A 17,591-nucleotide genomic window follows, 5' to 3' on the forward strand; every position below is an offset into this window, starting at 1 on the left:
TCTGCGTTAATGTCTAAAAAAAGATTTGACCTATGTTCTATATGTTGAGTTGTGTTTTTCCACTATTCCAAATGTTTCCAACGGTGTTCAAACAGAGAAATGATCGCTGTTAAAAACCTGTGCAGTGTTTTCTGATTCAATGATATGTTACTATAACCGGTCTGCCGAAATGGTCACTCATCTCCGGGTAAATCCAGCTATTTTTCATATCTGCTCTTTATGGAAATTGATGCCAATTCTGTCTATTGATCCTCTGCACTGCAGTGCTCAGCGGAGGAAAACACAAGCAGGGGCTGAATTAAATGTTAATGTGGTTTGACATAATGCATCCATCAATGAAGGAGAGGACGGGGGGTGTGTGCGTGGGGGGGTAGTCCTGTAAAAGATCTGATTTAAAGGTTAAACAGGAAGATGAATCCGGTTGTAGGTAGAAGGAATAAGCCTGCAGGTCACACAGTTCAGAGCAGCTTCATCAGTGAAGAAAACAAACTAGAAAGTTTAAAGCGTCAAGTTTTGATTTGTTAATCACATCAAAAGTGTGCAGAGGCTCTTTTAGAGACTGTCCTCCACCTGAAAAACACCCCCATAAGTGGTTTGTTCCAGCGTCATTCTGACCTATATTTAGGTTTCTAGCGGCGGCGCCCTCTAGTGGCCGTAGTAGTTCTGACGGGAGCAAAGGACGCCAAAGGAGACTTCAAAGGAGCGTTCTCACACCGACCTCATTTGGTCCGGACTTTCGGACTTTTCAGTTGTGTCCGAACCAAAATTGCAGGTGAGAAAGGTGCCTCGGACAACGGTCCGGATCGAAAGACCAAATTTTGGTCAAGAGAGGTGGTCTCGGGGCGGCCACCCAGTAAGAGCGTTCGCCCCATGTTGGCTGAGTCCTGCAGCAGCGCAGGGTTCAAATCCGACCTGCTGCCCTTTGCTGCGTGTCATTCCCCATCTCTCTCCCCCTTTCATATCTATCCACTTTCTCATAAAGGGAAAAGCCCCCAAAAATAATCTTGGGTGGTGGTCTCGGTTCGGACCAAACTGAACCATGGTCCGGTTCGTTTAAGTTAGGCAACTACGTATAGAGGAATGAGAAGAAAAAAACCCGTAAAAAACCCCGCTAGAACAAGCTAAAATGAGTCGTATAAGTACGTGGGGGAGCGGAGGAGATTAGATATTTAATTTCAGTTTGGTCAGACGAAAACATTAAAAGTCAATTAGAAAACACTCACAAAAAATGCCGACATTAATAAAAAAAATATTCTGAGCGGATGAAAGAGAGAGGGTTTGAGCGACCGGTAGAGCGATGTCATCTAACTTGATTTGCTCATTCATTTGTTCATTCATACGGAAAAGACTACCCGCCAAAATGACAACACACCAACGTCAGATGCACGCCCGTCTACTCACCAATCAAAGGGAGACGCAACACGCTTACGTGGTGACGACACGCCGTAGGTATGTCATGGAAAGTTCTTTAGTGTGAGAAACCAAAAAGAACGGGACCAAATGTATACAACGTAATTAAACACGAACGTTGATTCGGACCTTGGTCCAGACTTTTAGGTGTGAAAACGCCCTTAGCGTCAATAACAACACCAAAGGCACCTGACCAAGGGTCCGTATTTTGCAGCTGTTAAATGTTATCCGCTGGTCATAAATTATGAGGGAGACATTACATTACATTACATGTCATTACATTACATGTCATTACATTACATGTACATTACATTACATTACATTACATGTCATTACATTACATGTCATTACATGTCATTACATGTCATTACATTACATTACATGTCATTACATTACATGTCATTACATTACATTACATTCATTACATGTCATTAAATTACATTACATTACACATGTCATTACATTACATGTCATTACATTACATTACATTACATTACATGTCATTACATGACATTACATGTACATTACATGTCATTACATTACATTACATTACATGTCATTACATTACATGTCATTACATGACATGTCATTACATGTCATTACATTACATTACATTACATGTCATTACATGTCATTACATTACATTACATTACATGTCATTACATTACATTACATTACATGTCATTACATTAAATTACATTACATTACATGTCATTACATTACATTACATTACATGTCATTACGTCATTACATTACATTACATGTCATTACATTACATTACATGTCATTTAGCTGACGCTTTTATCCAAAGTGACTTACAATTAAGTGCGTTCAACCTTGAAGGTGCAAACTCCAGACAACAAGTAGTAAGTTCAAATACATTAGCTCTAAATAGGTAATGCTACAAAGAGCCATATGAAAATGCCATATATATATATTCTTTTTTTTCCCCCTTCATTATCCGAGGTGTAGTTGGAAGAGATGTGTTTTTAGCCTTCGGCGGAAGATGCACAGGTTTTCGGCCATCCTGATGTCAATAGGGATTCCACCATTTAGGAGGCAGGACAGCAAACAGTCGGGATTTCGTCGAGTGATGAGTTGTCCCTCGCTGTGAGGGGGCAGCAAGCAGGTTGGCTGATGCAGAGCAGAGCGGGCGGGTTGGGGTATAGGGTTTGACCATGTCCTGGATGCATGCTGGGGCTGATCCGTTCGTGGCCCTGTATGCAAGTACTAGTGTCTTGAAGCGGATGCGGGCAGCAATTGGTAACCAGTGAAGAGAGTTTGTTTGTTTCTGAATGAAAATGAGACGTAAGATCTGATCCGTAGTGAAAGCGTTGTAGGATGAGGGATTTGCTGTGTGAGTTTTGTTGCTTTAATAAGACGGCTGTGCAGCTCGATGATGAGTGTTTAGTGATGGATAACTGACAGATTGATGGCTTCAGGCTGGAGACGGCAGAGAGGAGGATTGTAGACATATTTTGGCAGAATAGCAGTGTTTGAAATAGACTGTAAACTTGGGGGATTCTTCCATCCTCTTTTGTCTTTAGAATAATTTGTAACTGACATGAATGAACATCGATAACGGCTGCTTCTCCGTGAAAAAGAACTGACCTTTCAAGTCTGTTTTTGATTTTTTTTTTAAATCATCTCTTTAAATGCTAACCTGGCCCTATTTTAATGATCTGAGGTCAGGTGCGTTTAGGGTGTGTCCAAATCCACTTTTGCTAGTTTGATGGCGGAAAAAAGGGTCGGTGTGCCGGGCGCATGGTTCTACAGGGTTGTACTTAGTGTCTTCATTAATCAGAGGTGTGTTTTGGTTGTAACATGCAATCAACCAATCAGAGATCATCTCCCATTCCCTTTAAAAGCCAGGCGCGTTTGGACCTTGGAGCATTGCTGTTGTGATGGAGGATTTGCACCTTTATTTGTATTTGTAATCTTCTGCATGTGTGTGTGCTGCTGTGCGTCCCTGTGTGTGTAACAAGCATAGTGTGCACGTGCTGTGCACGAGTCTAGGAGCATTTTACTAGGTTTTTGTTGGTCAATGGTGCCATCACTTCCCACTGCCTCAAGATAGCAATATGCCCAGAATGCACCTGAACACACCTCCCTGTAAGGCCAGCACGCCCAGAATGCACCTGAACACACCTCCCTGTAAGACCAGCACGCCCCATGGGCCAAAGATGGGTGCAGGTGCATTTGTTATTTAAACGACGTGGGCGCTGGACGGGAAACTGACAACTGGGTCGGTCTTAAACTAGCAAAGACACTTGCGTCGGGCTTTGCGCCGCGCCGGGTGCAAGATAGGGCCCTAAAGGCCTGTACACAGCAGGGAACGTTTTTTTTCCCGTGCGAGCTGAAAATGTAACTGTCCGTGTCTGTGAGTGCGTGAGGGTCCACTGGAGTCCATGTGACGCAAATCTCGTCATCAGAGGGTGTACGTGGTCTTTTTCAAAGATTCTCCTTAACTAAAGACAACGCCTTACAAGCAGCGCCAATGGTATGAGATGGTATAGACTTACTGTCTCTTATATGGGCGTGGCCTCGTTTGAACATGTGGTACAGCTACAAGTGACGCGTCATTTAAATTTAAATCTCTGGGTTTGAACATTGTTGGAAACATTTGGGATAATGTAAGTAGACAACTCAACAAAATATATAACATAGGTATAGTCGTTTTTATACATTTAAATGCAGAAATATTACACAATGTACCTTCAGTGCAATGCAACATACAGTTAGGGACAAACATTTGAGACGTTAGGAAATGATGCTGCGTTCCAGACACAGTTCTTTGCCTGTAAGTCACGACTTCAAGTCACATCTCACGACTTGGTAGCGTTCCATGCAAAGTCACGACAAGCTAGTATCAGCTAGCGACTACCTAACGTTGATGTTAGCTAGCGCTAGCTGATACTAGCGATATCTAGTTGTCAACATATTTTGGGCCTCATTTAACAAACATAACTAGCAGTAGTACATAATGGTATGTGTATTGTTTTGATTACAATGTTCAGAATTACTTTACGTTGCATATTTATGTCTATTTATTTCTATTTATAAAAGTAATTCATCCCACCTCCCGCTAAAGTGAAAAAAATGTAACGTCCGCAACACTGCTTTAAGCTCCCATATTTAATGCAAAGGCAACGTTTCGACCCTGCTGCGTCTTCTTCAGGCAAATGGTGGACACATTTGACAAAGGGATATACTGTATGTAGGCCTTACAATCAGCTGACCCACCGTGTGACTTCAATTAGTTTGATTAGGTCTAAATTAATTTCTGTTGCTCACCGTTAATCACCGGCGTCTGTACAGCATCAACAGGGGTCGCCATTGTTGTTTATGTGTGTGTGACGTCAAAAACTGTAACTGGGAGTACAACGATCTGGTACGGGTTCATGAGTAGTAAGGTACAGGTTTGACTGCTGTTCCAGGGCACGTTCACAGGTAGAAGGTTGTGAAAACACGAGATACGGGTTGCCTGGAACGCGCCATGACACCAGGGTTGTGTGTGTCTCTCCACACAATCTAAAAGGTTTGTCATTTCCATGCACGGAGCATGTTGTCTGATGTTTCTGATGTCTTCTTTAATCATTCATCAGCTCCGTGTTCCTCCAGATGTCAGAAACTCTCTGTGCACTGTTACTGACTCCTCTGTTCCCTCCTCTAACTGAGCCATCTATAAACCAGCAGCAGAGAAAACAAACGCTCCTCTGCTGCAGATGACTCTGTTCTCAATGTTGTCTCTCTCTCTCTCTCTCTTTCTGTGTCTTCAGCTGCTCAACGGTAACGGGGAAGCTGTGGAAGGAACCAATGGAGAGCTGCACGAGAAGGTAAAAACTAACACACACACCAGTGTTTGACTACAGTTTATCTCCCTCTTGTCTCCCCCGAAAAAACGCTCCCATAAGTCATTTGTTCAAGCAGCAATTATGAGTTATTTTTACGTTTATAGTGGCGGCGCCTCTCTATGTTTTTCTAAACTTAACTCAGTATAAACCTAACCAAACTGCAACGTTAAAGACGTGTTTAATACCGCGACCGTTACGTTCTCTGGTTTAGATATGAGGACTGAAAGCGCACCTGTGGCTCGTGTATCCTCATATGCTTTTAGAGGACTTTTTGCGTTTATTATGCTGGCAGTGACGGACTGGGATCAAAAAACGGCCCTGGCATTTGCAACATAACGGCACTTTTGTTGTCAATAACCTAGCTTGGAAATTAGTAACTCTGCCTTCCGATTGAATCTTTCCACACACCTCGCCGCAGTACAATCTTGAATATTTGTGGCTGCATGCATAAAAGAACGTAAACGTCTCCCGTGTTCCCCTCCCTGCTGCAGAAAGTTGCCTCAGTTACTTTAACTTTGAGTCTCTGAGTGTTTTTTTCAGTCTGCAGCAGATTACAGTTAAAGTATTTCACTTCTTCAGTACTTCAGAGCTCCTTCCTGTAACTGTCCTCCCTCAGTTAGAGTCACAGCGTTGTAATAAAAGGTCAGTCTTACCGTGTGTGTGTGTCGCTGCGTCTCTTCTCACTGACGACTCAACAGGAACTAACTGGTTTACCTGGTCTGTTCAGATGATGTAATGTCAGGTGTGGAGCTTTCTCAGGCAGCTAAGTTTCATCTTAAAGGGACAGTTCAGATGTTATGAAGTGTGGTTTTACGGGCTACTTCTCCGTAGTCGGCAGCAGCACAATTTAGGCTCCTAAAAACATATATATCAGTTTAATTGGACGCTATATTTACAATATTTTCGGCGCTTCACCGTGCTGTCAGACAGCCCTTTACGACGGGGAACTGAAGCTGTTATCTCTGCTCTCTTCAAAGCAGTGACGCACACACACACACACACACACACACACACACACACTCACACACACACACACACACACACACACACACACACACACACACACACACACACACACACACACACACACACAGACACACACACACTTGTACTTTTAACTCCAGACCTGCTGAACTGGAAGCTGATTGCAGTCAGAAGGACACAGATACATAAAACATGTCTCAATCTGAGTGCTGAGATGCTTTCTATTAAATATGATGTTTTCTTTGTACACTATATTTATTTGAGTGCTTGATTTTCCGCCGCGGTGTTCTTGTGTGTACACGATGTTCTGTGTTGTGTTCTCCTGAACTTCTCCTGGGACATGAATACCCGTTGCTCCACCGCTGCCTCCATCAGTTAGTTTGTGTGATTGTGCGACTTTGGTGAATTCCACCGCTGCCCTGAATGGACATGTGTGTTTCTCAGTGTATGTTCCTGTGTTTTTGGCCGGTAACGTGTGTGTGTGTTTGTTTCACAGGCGGTGAACGGGTGTGTTCCCTCCCTGTTCCTCGGCAGAGAGAGGAGGAGCGAGGTCATCATGAGAGGAGGGGTGGCGTCCGAGAAGGAGGCGCTGCTGCTGGGTAAAGATCAACTCCTACCTTCCTGTGTTGTTTGACCCTTCAACCCCCCCCCCCCCAAACAACCTCCTTATGCTGTAGCTCTTTCCCTTTACTCTCTACCGTTGTCTCTCTAAATACTACGTTATCTTACAGTGCCGTGGTTCGAGCTGCTGCTCCGCCCGGTGCGTTCCATACAGACGCTAACTTTTTTTTTTCTTTTTTTTTTTTTTAAAAACACTGAGTCAGTATGTGATGAGTTGGGAGTGAGAATTGGTTGGTAAAACTTAATCTCTCCGTTACTCTGAGAACACTTTTGGATGGTGGAACATGGCAGGCTTGCCTGTCTCTTCCAGGGAATGTGTAACATGATTCAGAGAATTGGCGGACCCAAATGCAGAGACAGCAGGACAGTGGTGAGCTTGAAGATTTAATAAAACAAAATCCATGCAACGAAAGGAGTCCTGAAGACAGCAGGCAAAATAGATCCAAAACGATGAGGAAGCCAAAAAACAGGAAGCACACAAAACAGGAACACCGAGACAAAGGGAGTGGACTACACACACTCATATACAATACAATGCAATACAATACAATACAATACAATACAATACAATACAATACATGGATACAATACAATACAATACAATACAATACATGGATACAATACAATACAATACAATACATGGATACAATACAATACAATACATGGATACAATACAATACAATACAATACAATACAATACAATACAATACAATACATGGATACAATACAATACAATGCAATACAATGCATTGCATTGTATTGCATTTATAGTATCAAATCATAACAAGAGTTATCTCAAGACACTTTACAGATAGAGTAGGTCTAGACCACACTCTATAGTTTACAAAGACCCAACAATTCCAATACTTCTCCCAAGAGCAAGCATTTAGTGCGACAGTGGCGAGGAAAAACTCCCTTTATACAATACAATGCAATGATCTGACACTAGACAAAGACAACACAGAGACTAATGGCGTTTTTCCACTACATGGTACCTACTTGACTCGGCTCGGCTCGGTTTGACTCGGCCGCATTAAAAATGGCGGGTTTCTTCAGGACACCCACTCCCCCCCCCCCGTCTCTCGCTATAGCAATGATGACGCAGTGATTAGTGACGATTCTCTCCGACCAATCAGGAGTCTGCAGGTTTTCACGTCACCTTTTGGTATCGCCTCAGCTTGCGTGGAACCTCGACGGAGGTGGTACTAAATAAAGTACCTGTTAGCAGGTACCAGGGACTTTTTATCATAATGGAAAACCAAAAAAGGCGAGTAGAGGCGAGGCGAGGCGAGCAGGTACCACGTAATGGAAAAACGCCATAAATACACAAGGTAACGAGGTGAAACAAGGGACAGGTGACAGGAGGGCTCAGGAACAGGTGAAACACATCAGGGCGGGGCAGACAATCACAAAGGTGGGAAGTAAGACACGACAAGGGAGAAAACAGACTACAAAATAAAACAGGAAACTGAAACAGAATGATTGCGATGCGTCTGCGAATCAAAGAAACCTGAACCTGAGCAGTCCTGTCGGATTAGAAAACTGATAGATTTTCTGAAAGGGATTTATAACCCCAGACAAATAAACTTCTCGTCGATAGACCTGTCGGACCAGAAAACACTCGTATGTGTCCTTTTGGAGGGAAGTTACAAACGGAGACTGTCCTTCCCTGAAAAAGCGGACACTTAAGGCTACGTTCACACACTGCAAGTCTTTACATTCAAATCCTTTGGAAATGAAACCAAAAAGTCCCGTACAGATGCTATTGGGGGAACAACGAAAAAAAGGGAGACGGAAAGGTGATGAAAAAGGAATCGAAAGGAGACGAAAAGGTGATGAAATAGCGACAAGAAAGCAACGAAAATGGAATCGAGAGAAGACGAAAAGGCAACAAAAAGGCGATAAACCAATGTCGGATTAGAAAACTGATTTATTTTTCTAAAAGGAATTTGTAACCCCAGACAAATAAACGTCTTTTTTGCGGCGGTATGTGACTCTGAGAGCCGCTGACCAAGCGTCAGTATTTGACAAGTTGGGAGTGAGAACATGTTGGCACAAACACACCGCTCGTATAATATAAATCCTGGTGTTTCTTCGAGACTGGCGCAGAGCCGTCTGGGGTTATCTGCAAGCGAGGCGGCCGCTCTGTCCGGAGCAGAGCGGGGAACAGCAGCACATTTATCTCTCTTAGTGGAGGCGAGAAAATCCAAACGTGAAGGAGAGAGGAGAGGAGAGAGGAGGCCCGGTCTTCTGCTGCTTTTTATTCCACAGAAAACCTTTTGAAAGGCACGTGTGCACAGTCGATAGACACATGAGTGTATTCACACACAGGAGGTTCATGTTTAAATCTGCAACTACCAATTATCTTCATGGTGGATTCATGTTTGGATTGTCTTCTGGATGAATGGATTAGTTGTTAGTTGGAACCTATTTTCTCATGTTTTTGTGTCTAAGTGACTGATGGGAACAACCAGAAATTGGTCCAGTATTAAACAAGAACGCTGTAACCGGCAGCCACAGACCGGGCTGCAATATAACCCTATGGAGCAAATGTGCATCGTCAATTTGGTCCACTAAAAGTTCTGTGAGAAAGTGTCTGACAACATTATGGAAAGGATCCCTGCAGAGATAGACCTTTAAAAAACCTTTCTGTTTAACCAGAATCAGCTCTGAGGTCGGTAGCTAAACCCACCAGACTCCATTTAAAAAAACAGTACTTTTAGCGTGGATAGAGCCAACATACTTCCACAAGTAAATCTGTAAAGTTTGTGTTTATTTCAACTAAAACTAGAGTTGTGATGGTTGGTTAAAGTGGAACGATGACCCAAAACGGCTTTTCATAGTTTTATTTTGTTTCTGTCGACTCTGAATGAAGTGTGTTTTACGATGCTAAAATTACTGTTTATTTACATGGAGTCTGGTGGGTTTAGCGAATGCAAATACACGGCTGTTTTTATGTTTAAAAAAAGGATCTTACTCTTTAACAGAAAGGTCGACCTCCTTAGAAATCCTTCCCATAATGTTGTCAGACACAATAATCTGAGTCTGTCAGCGGCAAAACGAGCTCTTCATGAACGTAAAAACAAGCTGGACAGTTGCTCTATTAACTTACATCTGCTGTGTTTACTTCTTCTGACAGTGTGTGGACTTTTCATTCATCATTTAATCCGTTTGAGTGACCTGAAACTGAATATATTTAAGTTGTGGTATTTCTTCTTTTACTTTTGTGAAAGATCGGAGAACTTCTTCCACCAAAACGTCAGAGCCAATCATACTCTAATTCCTTGTTAAAAAACTTGTACGTTGGGTTTTTCTTCACCCTGTTCACTTCAGCACAGACCAACCCGTTCTCACACCGAACTCGTAAAATAAGGACGTTTTGGACAGTGGCTGTCAGCGTCTGATGCGACGAAAAAGGCGTCTTTCAGCGTGTTTGTGTAACGCACCGGGGAGAGCAGCAGTTAGAGAGGATTTAGAGAGTAGTATGTAAGGGAGAATGTGCTTGTCACGCTCGCTCTTTTTCTTCCCGTTCTTCCCTCGTGTCACGGAACCGTACGCCCAACCACGACCTTTTCCTTAACATAACTGCGTCAGAAGGGACGGCAATAGTCCCGACCAAGCACGTTTACTTATAGCGCTAAAGGGACGTCAATAGTCCCGACCAAGCGCGTTTACTTATAGCTCTAAAGGGACGGCAATAGTCCCGACCAAGCGTGTTTACTTATAGCTCTAAAGGGACGGCAATAGTCCCGACCAAGCGTGTTTACTTATAGCTCTAAAGGGGACGCAATAGTCCCGACCACGCTTTACTTATAGCTCTAAAGGGACGTCAATAGTCCCGACCAAGAACGTTTACTTATAGCGCTAAAGGGACGTCAATAGTCCTGACAAGCACGTTTACTTATAGCTCTAAAGGGACGCAATAGTCCCGACCAAGCACGTTTACTTATAGCTCTAAAGGGACGTCAATAGTCCCGACCAAGCACGTTTACTTATAGCTCTAAAGGGACGCAATAGTCCCGACCAAGCACGTTTACTTATAGCTCTAAAGGGACGTCAATAGTCCCGACCAAGCACGTTTACTTATAGCGCTAAAGGGACGCAATAGTCCCGACCACGCTTTACTTATAGCTCTAAAGGGACGCCAATAGTCCCGACCACGCTTTACTTATAGCTCTAAAGGGACGTCAATAGTCCCGACCAAGCACGTTTCACTTATAGCTCTAAAGGGACGTCAATAGTCCCGACCACGTTTACTTATAGCTCTAAAGGGACGCCAATAGTCCCGACCAAGCACGTTTACTTATAGCGCTAAAGGGACGTCAATAGTCCCGACCAAGCACGTTTACTTATAGCTCTAAAGGGACGGCAATAGTCCCGACCAAGGACGTTACTTATAACGCTAAAGGGACGGCAATAGTCCCGACCAAGCACGTTTACTTATAGCGCTAAAGGGACGTCAATAGTCCCGACCAAGCGCGTTTACTTATAGCGCTAAAGGGACGACAATAGTCCCGACCAAGCACGTTTACTTATAGCGCTAAAGGGACGTCAATAGTCCCGACCAAGCACGTTTACTTATAGCGCTAAAGGGACGTCAATAGTCCCGACCAAGCGCGTTTACTTATAGCTCTAAAGGGACGGCAATAGTCCCGACCAAGCGTGTTTACTTATAGCTCTAAAGGAGACTTTTAGCGTCAATAACAACGACAAAGGCACCTGACCAAACGTCCATATTTTACGAGATGGGTGTGAGAACGTGTTGCACAGACACACGCACACACACACATACACACACACACACACACACACACACACACACACACACACACACACAGACAGAGACATACATCTACACTCGCACACTCACACACACACACACACACACACACACACACACACACACACACACACACACACACACACACACACACACACACGCTCACACATGTTCCTGCTGAAGGAATTGAACTGCCTGTCTGTAATTGCCAGCGTTTCACCACATAAATCAGGGAAATAAATGTTGGCTGTGGCGGTTCCTCGGGGGGGATGCACTCTATTCCCTCCCCCCCCCCCCCCCCCGTCCCTCCCCCTCCCCCGTCCCAGCTCCCTTATTATGGCTGCCTCCCTTCGCAGGACCTCTCAGAAGTAATCTACTCCGGAGCGTTTTCTGCTTCACCGAGCCGTTTGTTTATCGAGCCGCTGCACTTCATGAGGACGCAGACTGACCCTCTGCTCTCTGACAGCTCTCTCTTTCTCTCTCTCTCTGCTTTATTAGCTCGTTCTTAAAGCACTCGTGAATACTGATGGACAGACGCTGATTAAAGTGTGCTGTAATTTACACAATCGCAGACAGAAGCACTGAAACAAGAGTCTCTTTAGTTGCACCGCTCAGTAACCCTAACCCCTAACCTTTGCTTTGCTTTGCTAGTAGCTCCTACTTTGTAGACTCGAAGAGGAACTTTGAGTGCTATTTCTGAGTCTTCCTGAGATCAAATGCTTTGTAAATGGATTTTTCTCTGCTGCAACCTTTGGTTCTGTAACTGAACATGTGTGACAGTGAGACACGTTGGATCACTACTCTGTGTTTGTTCGTAACGGTCATCATGTCTGTCCTCTCTGCAGGAATCATCTCCACCTTCCTCCACGTGCATCCGTTCGGGGCTAACCTGGAGTACCTGTGGTCCTACATCCAGAGACTGGACTCAAAGGTAACGCAGCACTCTGCTCCGCTGCTGCATCTTTAGGTAGATAGGTAGGTAGGGAGGGAGGCAGACAGACAGAGACAGAGACAGACAGACAGACAGAGAGACAGATAGATAGGTAGGGAGGTAGGGAGGCAGACAGAGACACAGACAGAGACAGACAGACAGACAGAGAGACAGATAGATAGGTAGGGAGGTAGGGAGGCAGACAGAGACACAGACAGAGACAGACAGACAGACAGAGAGACAGATAGATGGGTAGGGAGGTAGGGAGATAGATAGATAGATAGAGAGATAGATAGATAGGGAGGTAGGTAGGTAGGGAATAAAATAACTTAAAATACGTAAAGATCTACTATCATAAAGTGTTAAAAGCCTGTGTGTGTGTGTGTGTGTGTGTGTGTGTGTGTGTGTGTGTGTGTGTGTGTGTGTGTGTGTGTGTGTGTGTGTGTGTGTGTGTGTGTGTGTGTGTGTGTGCATCTCAGGTGTCTGCAGGGGAGCTGGAGCGTCTCATGGTCCGTCTCCCCGCCATGTTCCGGCAGGAGCTGAGTGGCGTCGGCGCCACTCTGGAGAAACGCTGGAAGTTCTGCGGTTTCGACAGCCTGGGCTCGGCGTGACGCAGGGACAACGCACACACACAATCACACACTTCTGAGGACACAAACTGACTCTTAAACTATGTGTGTGTGTGTGTGTGTGTGTGTGTGTGTGTGCGCGCATTCGCCCATCAAACGGCAGCGTGTCGGACGCTATGGAGGAGACGGACGCATCACGGTCCTTCTGATTGCCGTGGGGACACCTGATCAGGAAGAGAGAGGAAATGTTGAACCAAAGTTGATCCTATAGTTTCCTACCAAACCTTACTTCATTCACTGACAAAATAAGAGCGCTCTTTGCCTCCTTTTGTCCATACGTTTGGTTTATTAAATGGGACCACGGATCACATTGTCCCTCGTTGTATTTTTAAAAAAAATCGCAGACAATCGTCATTGATTCCTGAAACACAGAGTCACATGACACATGAGAACATATTTATTTAACAGCAGACACGTCAGGAGCAAAACACCGAGAGGGTTTGAACCAAGGGGGTAAGCGAGCATCTGAAAAGCGTAGCTCCTATGGCACTAGTTTGATGCTACCAAGCCATCACCCCCCGTTAGCCTCCCGTTAGCATCCCGTTAGCATCCCATTGACTGCCATTCATTCTGACGTCACTTTGACAGAGAATACCTTTACATCTGAAGCGTTTAAAGACTCTATTTGTCCGTTGTTTATTTCTAAAGAAACACGACAATGTATAAAAGGCTCCATTACCTTGTAGCTCACGTTATGGCTCCGTAGCAGACGTTTTTATAACAATAGGCTAACGATTGGGTCATAACCACGCGACTTTCTGTCGTACCGTATAGTCAGTAGAAGCTCGCAGGCAATCGGGGAGACGTGGAGGCAAACAGTCAAGGGAGAAGGCCATAGAGAGTACATGAAAGAATCGGAACAAAATATTTCAGCAACGTTTTGATGGATTGAGTACTTAGGTATGTGGCAAGTGAATTCATATGAAGTAACATTTATCCACGAACAACTAGGATATTTTAAGAAAAGTATATGTTTGTTTGTTTTTTACCTGTATTTATCCAGGTAAGTCGATTGAGAATAATTTCTCATTTGCAACGACGACCTGATCACATTCACACAGTTCCACATTTATACCTGGAAACTGTAGCCTGGCTCCGCCCTCCTACGTACTTCTGCTCAATTTTCATTTCCCTTCAGTACTTCGTCTGGGTTTGCGGTATGTTTTCGGGTTTTCTCAGGCCAAATATTTGGCGGTCCAGTCAGCGAACAGAAGGAGTGGCTGAGAACGATGACGTTGGGGTCGTGACGTGCGCTAGTTTGAGTTGTAGTTCCGTAATGGCGGCGGAGAAAGATGCGGTCCGTTGTGTCAACGCTGCCTAATATCCAGAAGTTAAAGCCTGAGCAAGAACAAGCTTTGCTGAGTTGTGTTGGTGGCCATGATGTTGTGGCCCTAGCGATGCTAAGCCGACGTCACGACCAAACATTAGTGATTTAGTGATTGGTTGGTGATTGGTTATGGCAGATCCAGAGTGGCTCTGGGCAGATCCAATAGTTTTAAACTTAACAACTTACACAGAAAGGAAGTTAACATTTGTCAGTGGAGAGTGGCCAGACTCACTGTGCAAATGAAATGTACGAGAGTCTGGTAGGACCAGGCTAGTGTACCAGAGTCTGGTAGGACCAGGCTATGGAAGCTGCCCAGTACAACCACAGTCTGATCTGCTGGCCACTGAGCAGCTCCACTGGAGCGGTTGGAGTTTAAGGGCCTTGCTCCAAGGCACCTCAGTGGTGGTGATGAGGGAGGGACAAGTGCTGCTCTTTTCACTTTTCCCCACCCAGATTTTATCCTGCCGGTTTGGGGGATTGATCTGGCGACCTCCCGGTCCCAAGCTAGGCCACCACTGCCACAAATAATGACGTATAGGGGTAACGAGGTCTACCTATATTCACAGGGGATGGGGAAATTATACAGGCAATGGACAGCTTCTACTCATGCTCTCCGTCTCTGCTAGATTGGGAATGATTGAGATTTCTCTTGGCACAGCTACCAGAAGACTTCCAACTTTCAGACAGGTTGCTCACGTCACATCTACGTCTTCAAGCTCAGTTGGAGGCTGCTCAGTAACGCTCAGCCATCACCGGGAAAGAGACTTCACTGGTCTCCGTCCAGAGACTTCACTAGTCTCCGTCTAAGCCTACGGCGTCGCTGTGTCCATTTCTTTCACTGTCTATGGTTTGAAATAGCCGGAACCAACTGGAAGCTTCCTGCAGAGATCTTCAGAGATATAAAAGTGGAAAACGGAGAATATCATTTGGGGAATAGTGTGTGAGGATGATGGAAATATGAGAGAGAACATTCATGATAATTTATTTCATTTATGAAGAAAGCTGAAGTGAAAAGCTGTATTAAAATATATTGAAGATTTATGATATACTGAGTGTCTCCGTGTCTTTTTAAATATACGTCTGACTTTGTGTTGTTGTTACCGTAGCGACGGGGAGAGGAGAAGAAGACGCTGAAGACCAGGAGAAGGTTTTAATAAACGATGATGAAGTCATTGTTTGATTTTTCTGATTTAAATAAAGTTGTTGACAGCAGAGACAAGTGTTACGATCACTTTCTTTCTGAAACTTCTGGGTTCAACAATCAGGCTTCTCCGTGAAAAGTTCAACAAAAATTATGCTTTTTTTGTAACTTTTTATTGATTTTTTTTTTACGTTAGCTGCTGTGTAACGTGCTATTAGTGTTTACTGTAGCTAATGGTAGGCTAACGTTAGCTGCTGTGTAACGTGTTATTAGTGTTTACTATAGCTAACGGTAGGCTAACGTTAGCTGCTGTGTAACCTGTTATTAGTGTTTACTACTGTAGCTAATGGTAGGCTAACGTTAGCTGCTGTGTAACGTGTTATTAGTGTTTACTAGCGTGACAAGCAGCGATGTTTCTGTTGCCTGTAACGTCTGTTTTGGAGCATCAGACATCAGACGCAGACATTTAAGTGGCACCGTAATCTGCGTTGCTATTTCGTCCGGTAGATACCGGGCACCGCTGCCATATTGGCACCAGATTTTAACATGCGCCGTTAACGTGAACAGAAAATTGCGTTGCCTGTATCTTTTCAGGGCAAACGCGTATGTTTGGAAAGCGGTCGCACAACAGCTGAAATGGCTCCTTCATAATATCCTTCAACAAAGGAGGAATGTAGCACAATATGGACGTGAATTAATCATGATCAATATATTGATCAAAATAATTGTGATTATCATTTTGGCCATAATCATGCAGCCCTACTTTTTGACATTTTGTTTTTAAATGTCCGAAGTTTAATATTTCCCGACAAAAAAAAAAACTTTTCTTTTATGGGTTTTTTAAAAATGTTTTTGACACTTTTTAGTATTTTTTATTGTTTTTTACGTTTTCTTTTACAACACTTTTTTTTCGACATATGCGTTTTTTTTCCAACATTGTTTTCTGAATTTTTTTGGTTTTGTTGTTTTAATAGGGGCCAGTCACAATAGACTTTTTGGGGAATTAGTTTTGACTTTAACATTGAACCGTGTTAAACTAAACTCATGTGAAGTGTTTAATACATGAATGTCTTAATTCTGGCTTTATTTCTGTGTTTTCTTTTCCCCATTAATAAAAAATGATTTCATGAATGTGAAATGACAGAACTTCATTACGAGACTGTCTCTGTAATAACTCCAGCCGTCACTTTCACACATCTTTCCTTCCCTTTAACCCTGTGACCCTGATTAAAACATTTCATCTCACAGGGCTGTGTTTGCAGGCGGCTGCCAGCTGTAATGAAGAGAGCGTGTCGTATTAGTTAAATTATTAATATTAAATTACAGAGGAAGCGTCTGACTGTGACACCCCCCCCCACCCCACCGCTGCTGTTTGTCCACCGGTGTGGAGACTTCACACGGCTGCCGTTGCAGTATTCTTTATTTATGTCTCTCTTTCTCTGTCTCTCTACAGCTCTCTCCCTCTCTCTCTCTCTCTCTCTCTCTCTCTCTCTCTCCCTCTCTCTCTCTCTCTCTCTCTCCCTCTCTCTCTCTCTCTCCCTCTCTCTCTCTCTCCCTCTCTCCATCTCCCTCTCTCCCTCTCTCTCTCTCTCTCTCCCTCTCTCTCTGTCTCTCTCTCTCTCTCTCTCTCTCTCCCTCTCTCTCTCTCTCTCCCTCTCTCTCTCTCCCTCTCTCTCTCTCCCTCTCTCCCTCTCCCTCTCTCTCTCTCCCTCTCTCTCTCTCCATCTCTCTCTCCCTCTCCCTCTCTCCAACGCCCAGTTACGCCCTAAACTGCTACAACTATTATTTCTAGTCATAGTTCCACTATCTTTATTGTTACTATAACTGCCGCTGAGTTCATCACTCCAACTGCTATAATTATGAATCATATTTCTGTATATCTGTATCAGTGTCTGTGTCCAAACCGGCAGCGAC

The 17,591-nt window shown here is 44.0% G+C and overlaps 1 protein-coding gene across 2 annotated transcripts in view; it reads left to right on the plus strand.

Annotated features, from left to right (window-relative positions):
- enox1 (ecto-NOX disulfide-thiol exchanger 1) overlaps positions 1-13,573 on the plus strand; it is a 100,571-nt gene extending 86,998 nt beyond the window's left edge. For both annotated transcript variants that reach the window (XM_078262760.1, XM_078262761.1), the window contains 4 exons: positions 5,190-5,246; positions 6,745-6,847; positions 12,495-12,580; positions 13,060-13,573. In XM_078262760.1, coding sequence (XP_078118886.1) covers positions 5,190-5,246; positions 6,745-6,847; positions 12,495-12,580; positions 13,060-13,191 — 378 coding nt within the window. In that variant the 3' untranslated portion in view covers positions 13,192-13,573. The remainder of the gene's footprint in view (positions 1-5,189; positions 5,247-6,744; positions 6,848-12,494; positions 12,581-13,059) is intronic.
- Positions 13,574-17,591: the final 4,018 nt, after the last annotated feature.

Source organism: Sander vitreus, chromosome 11, assembly GCF_031162955.1.
Source record: "Sander vitreus isolate 19-12246 chromosome 11, sanVit1, whole genome shotgun sequence".
NCBI classification, from domain to species: Eukaryota; Metazoa; Chordata; class Actinopteri; order Perciformes; family Percidae; genus Sander; species Sander vitreus.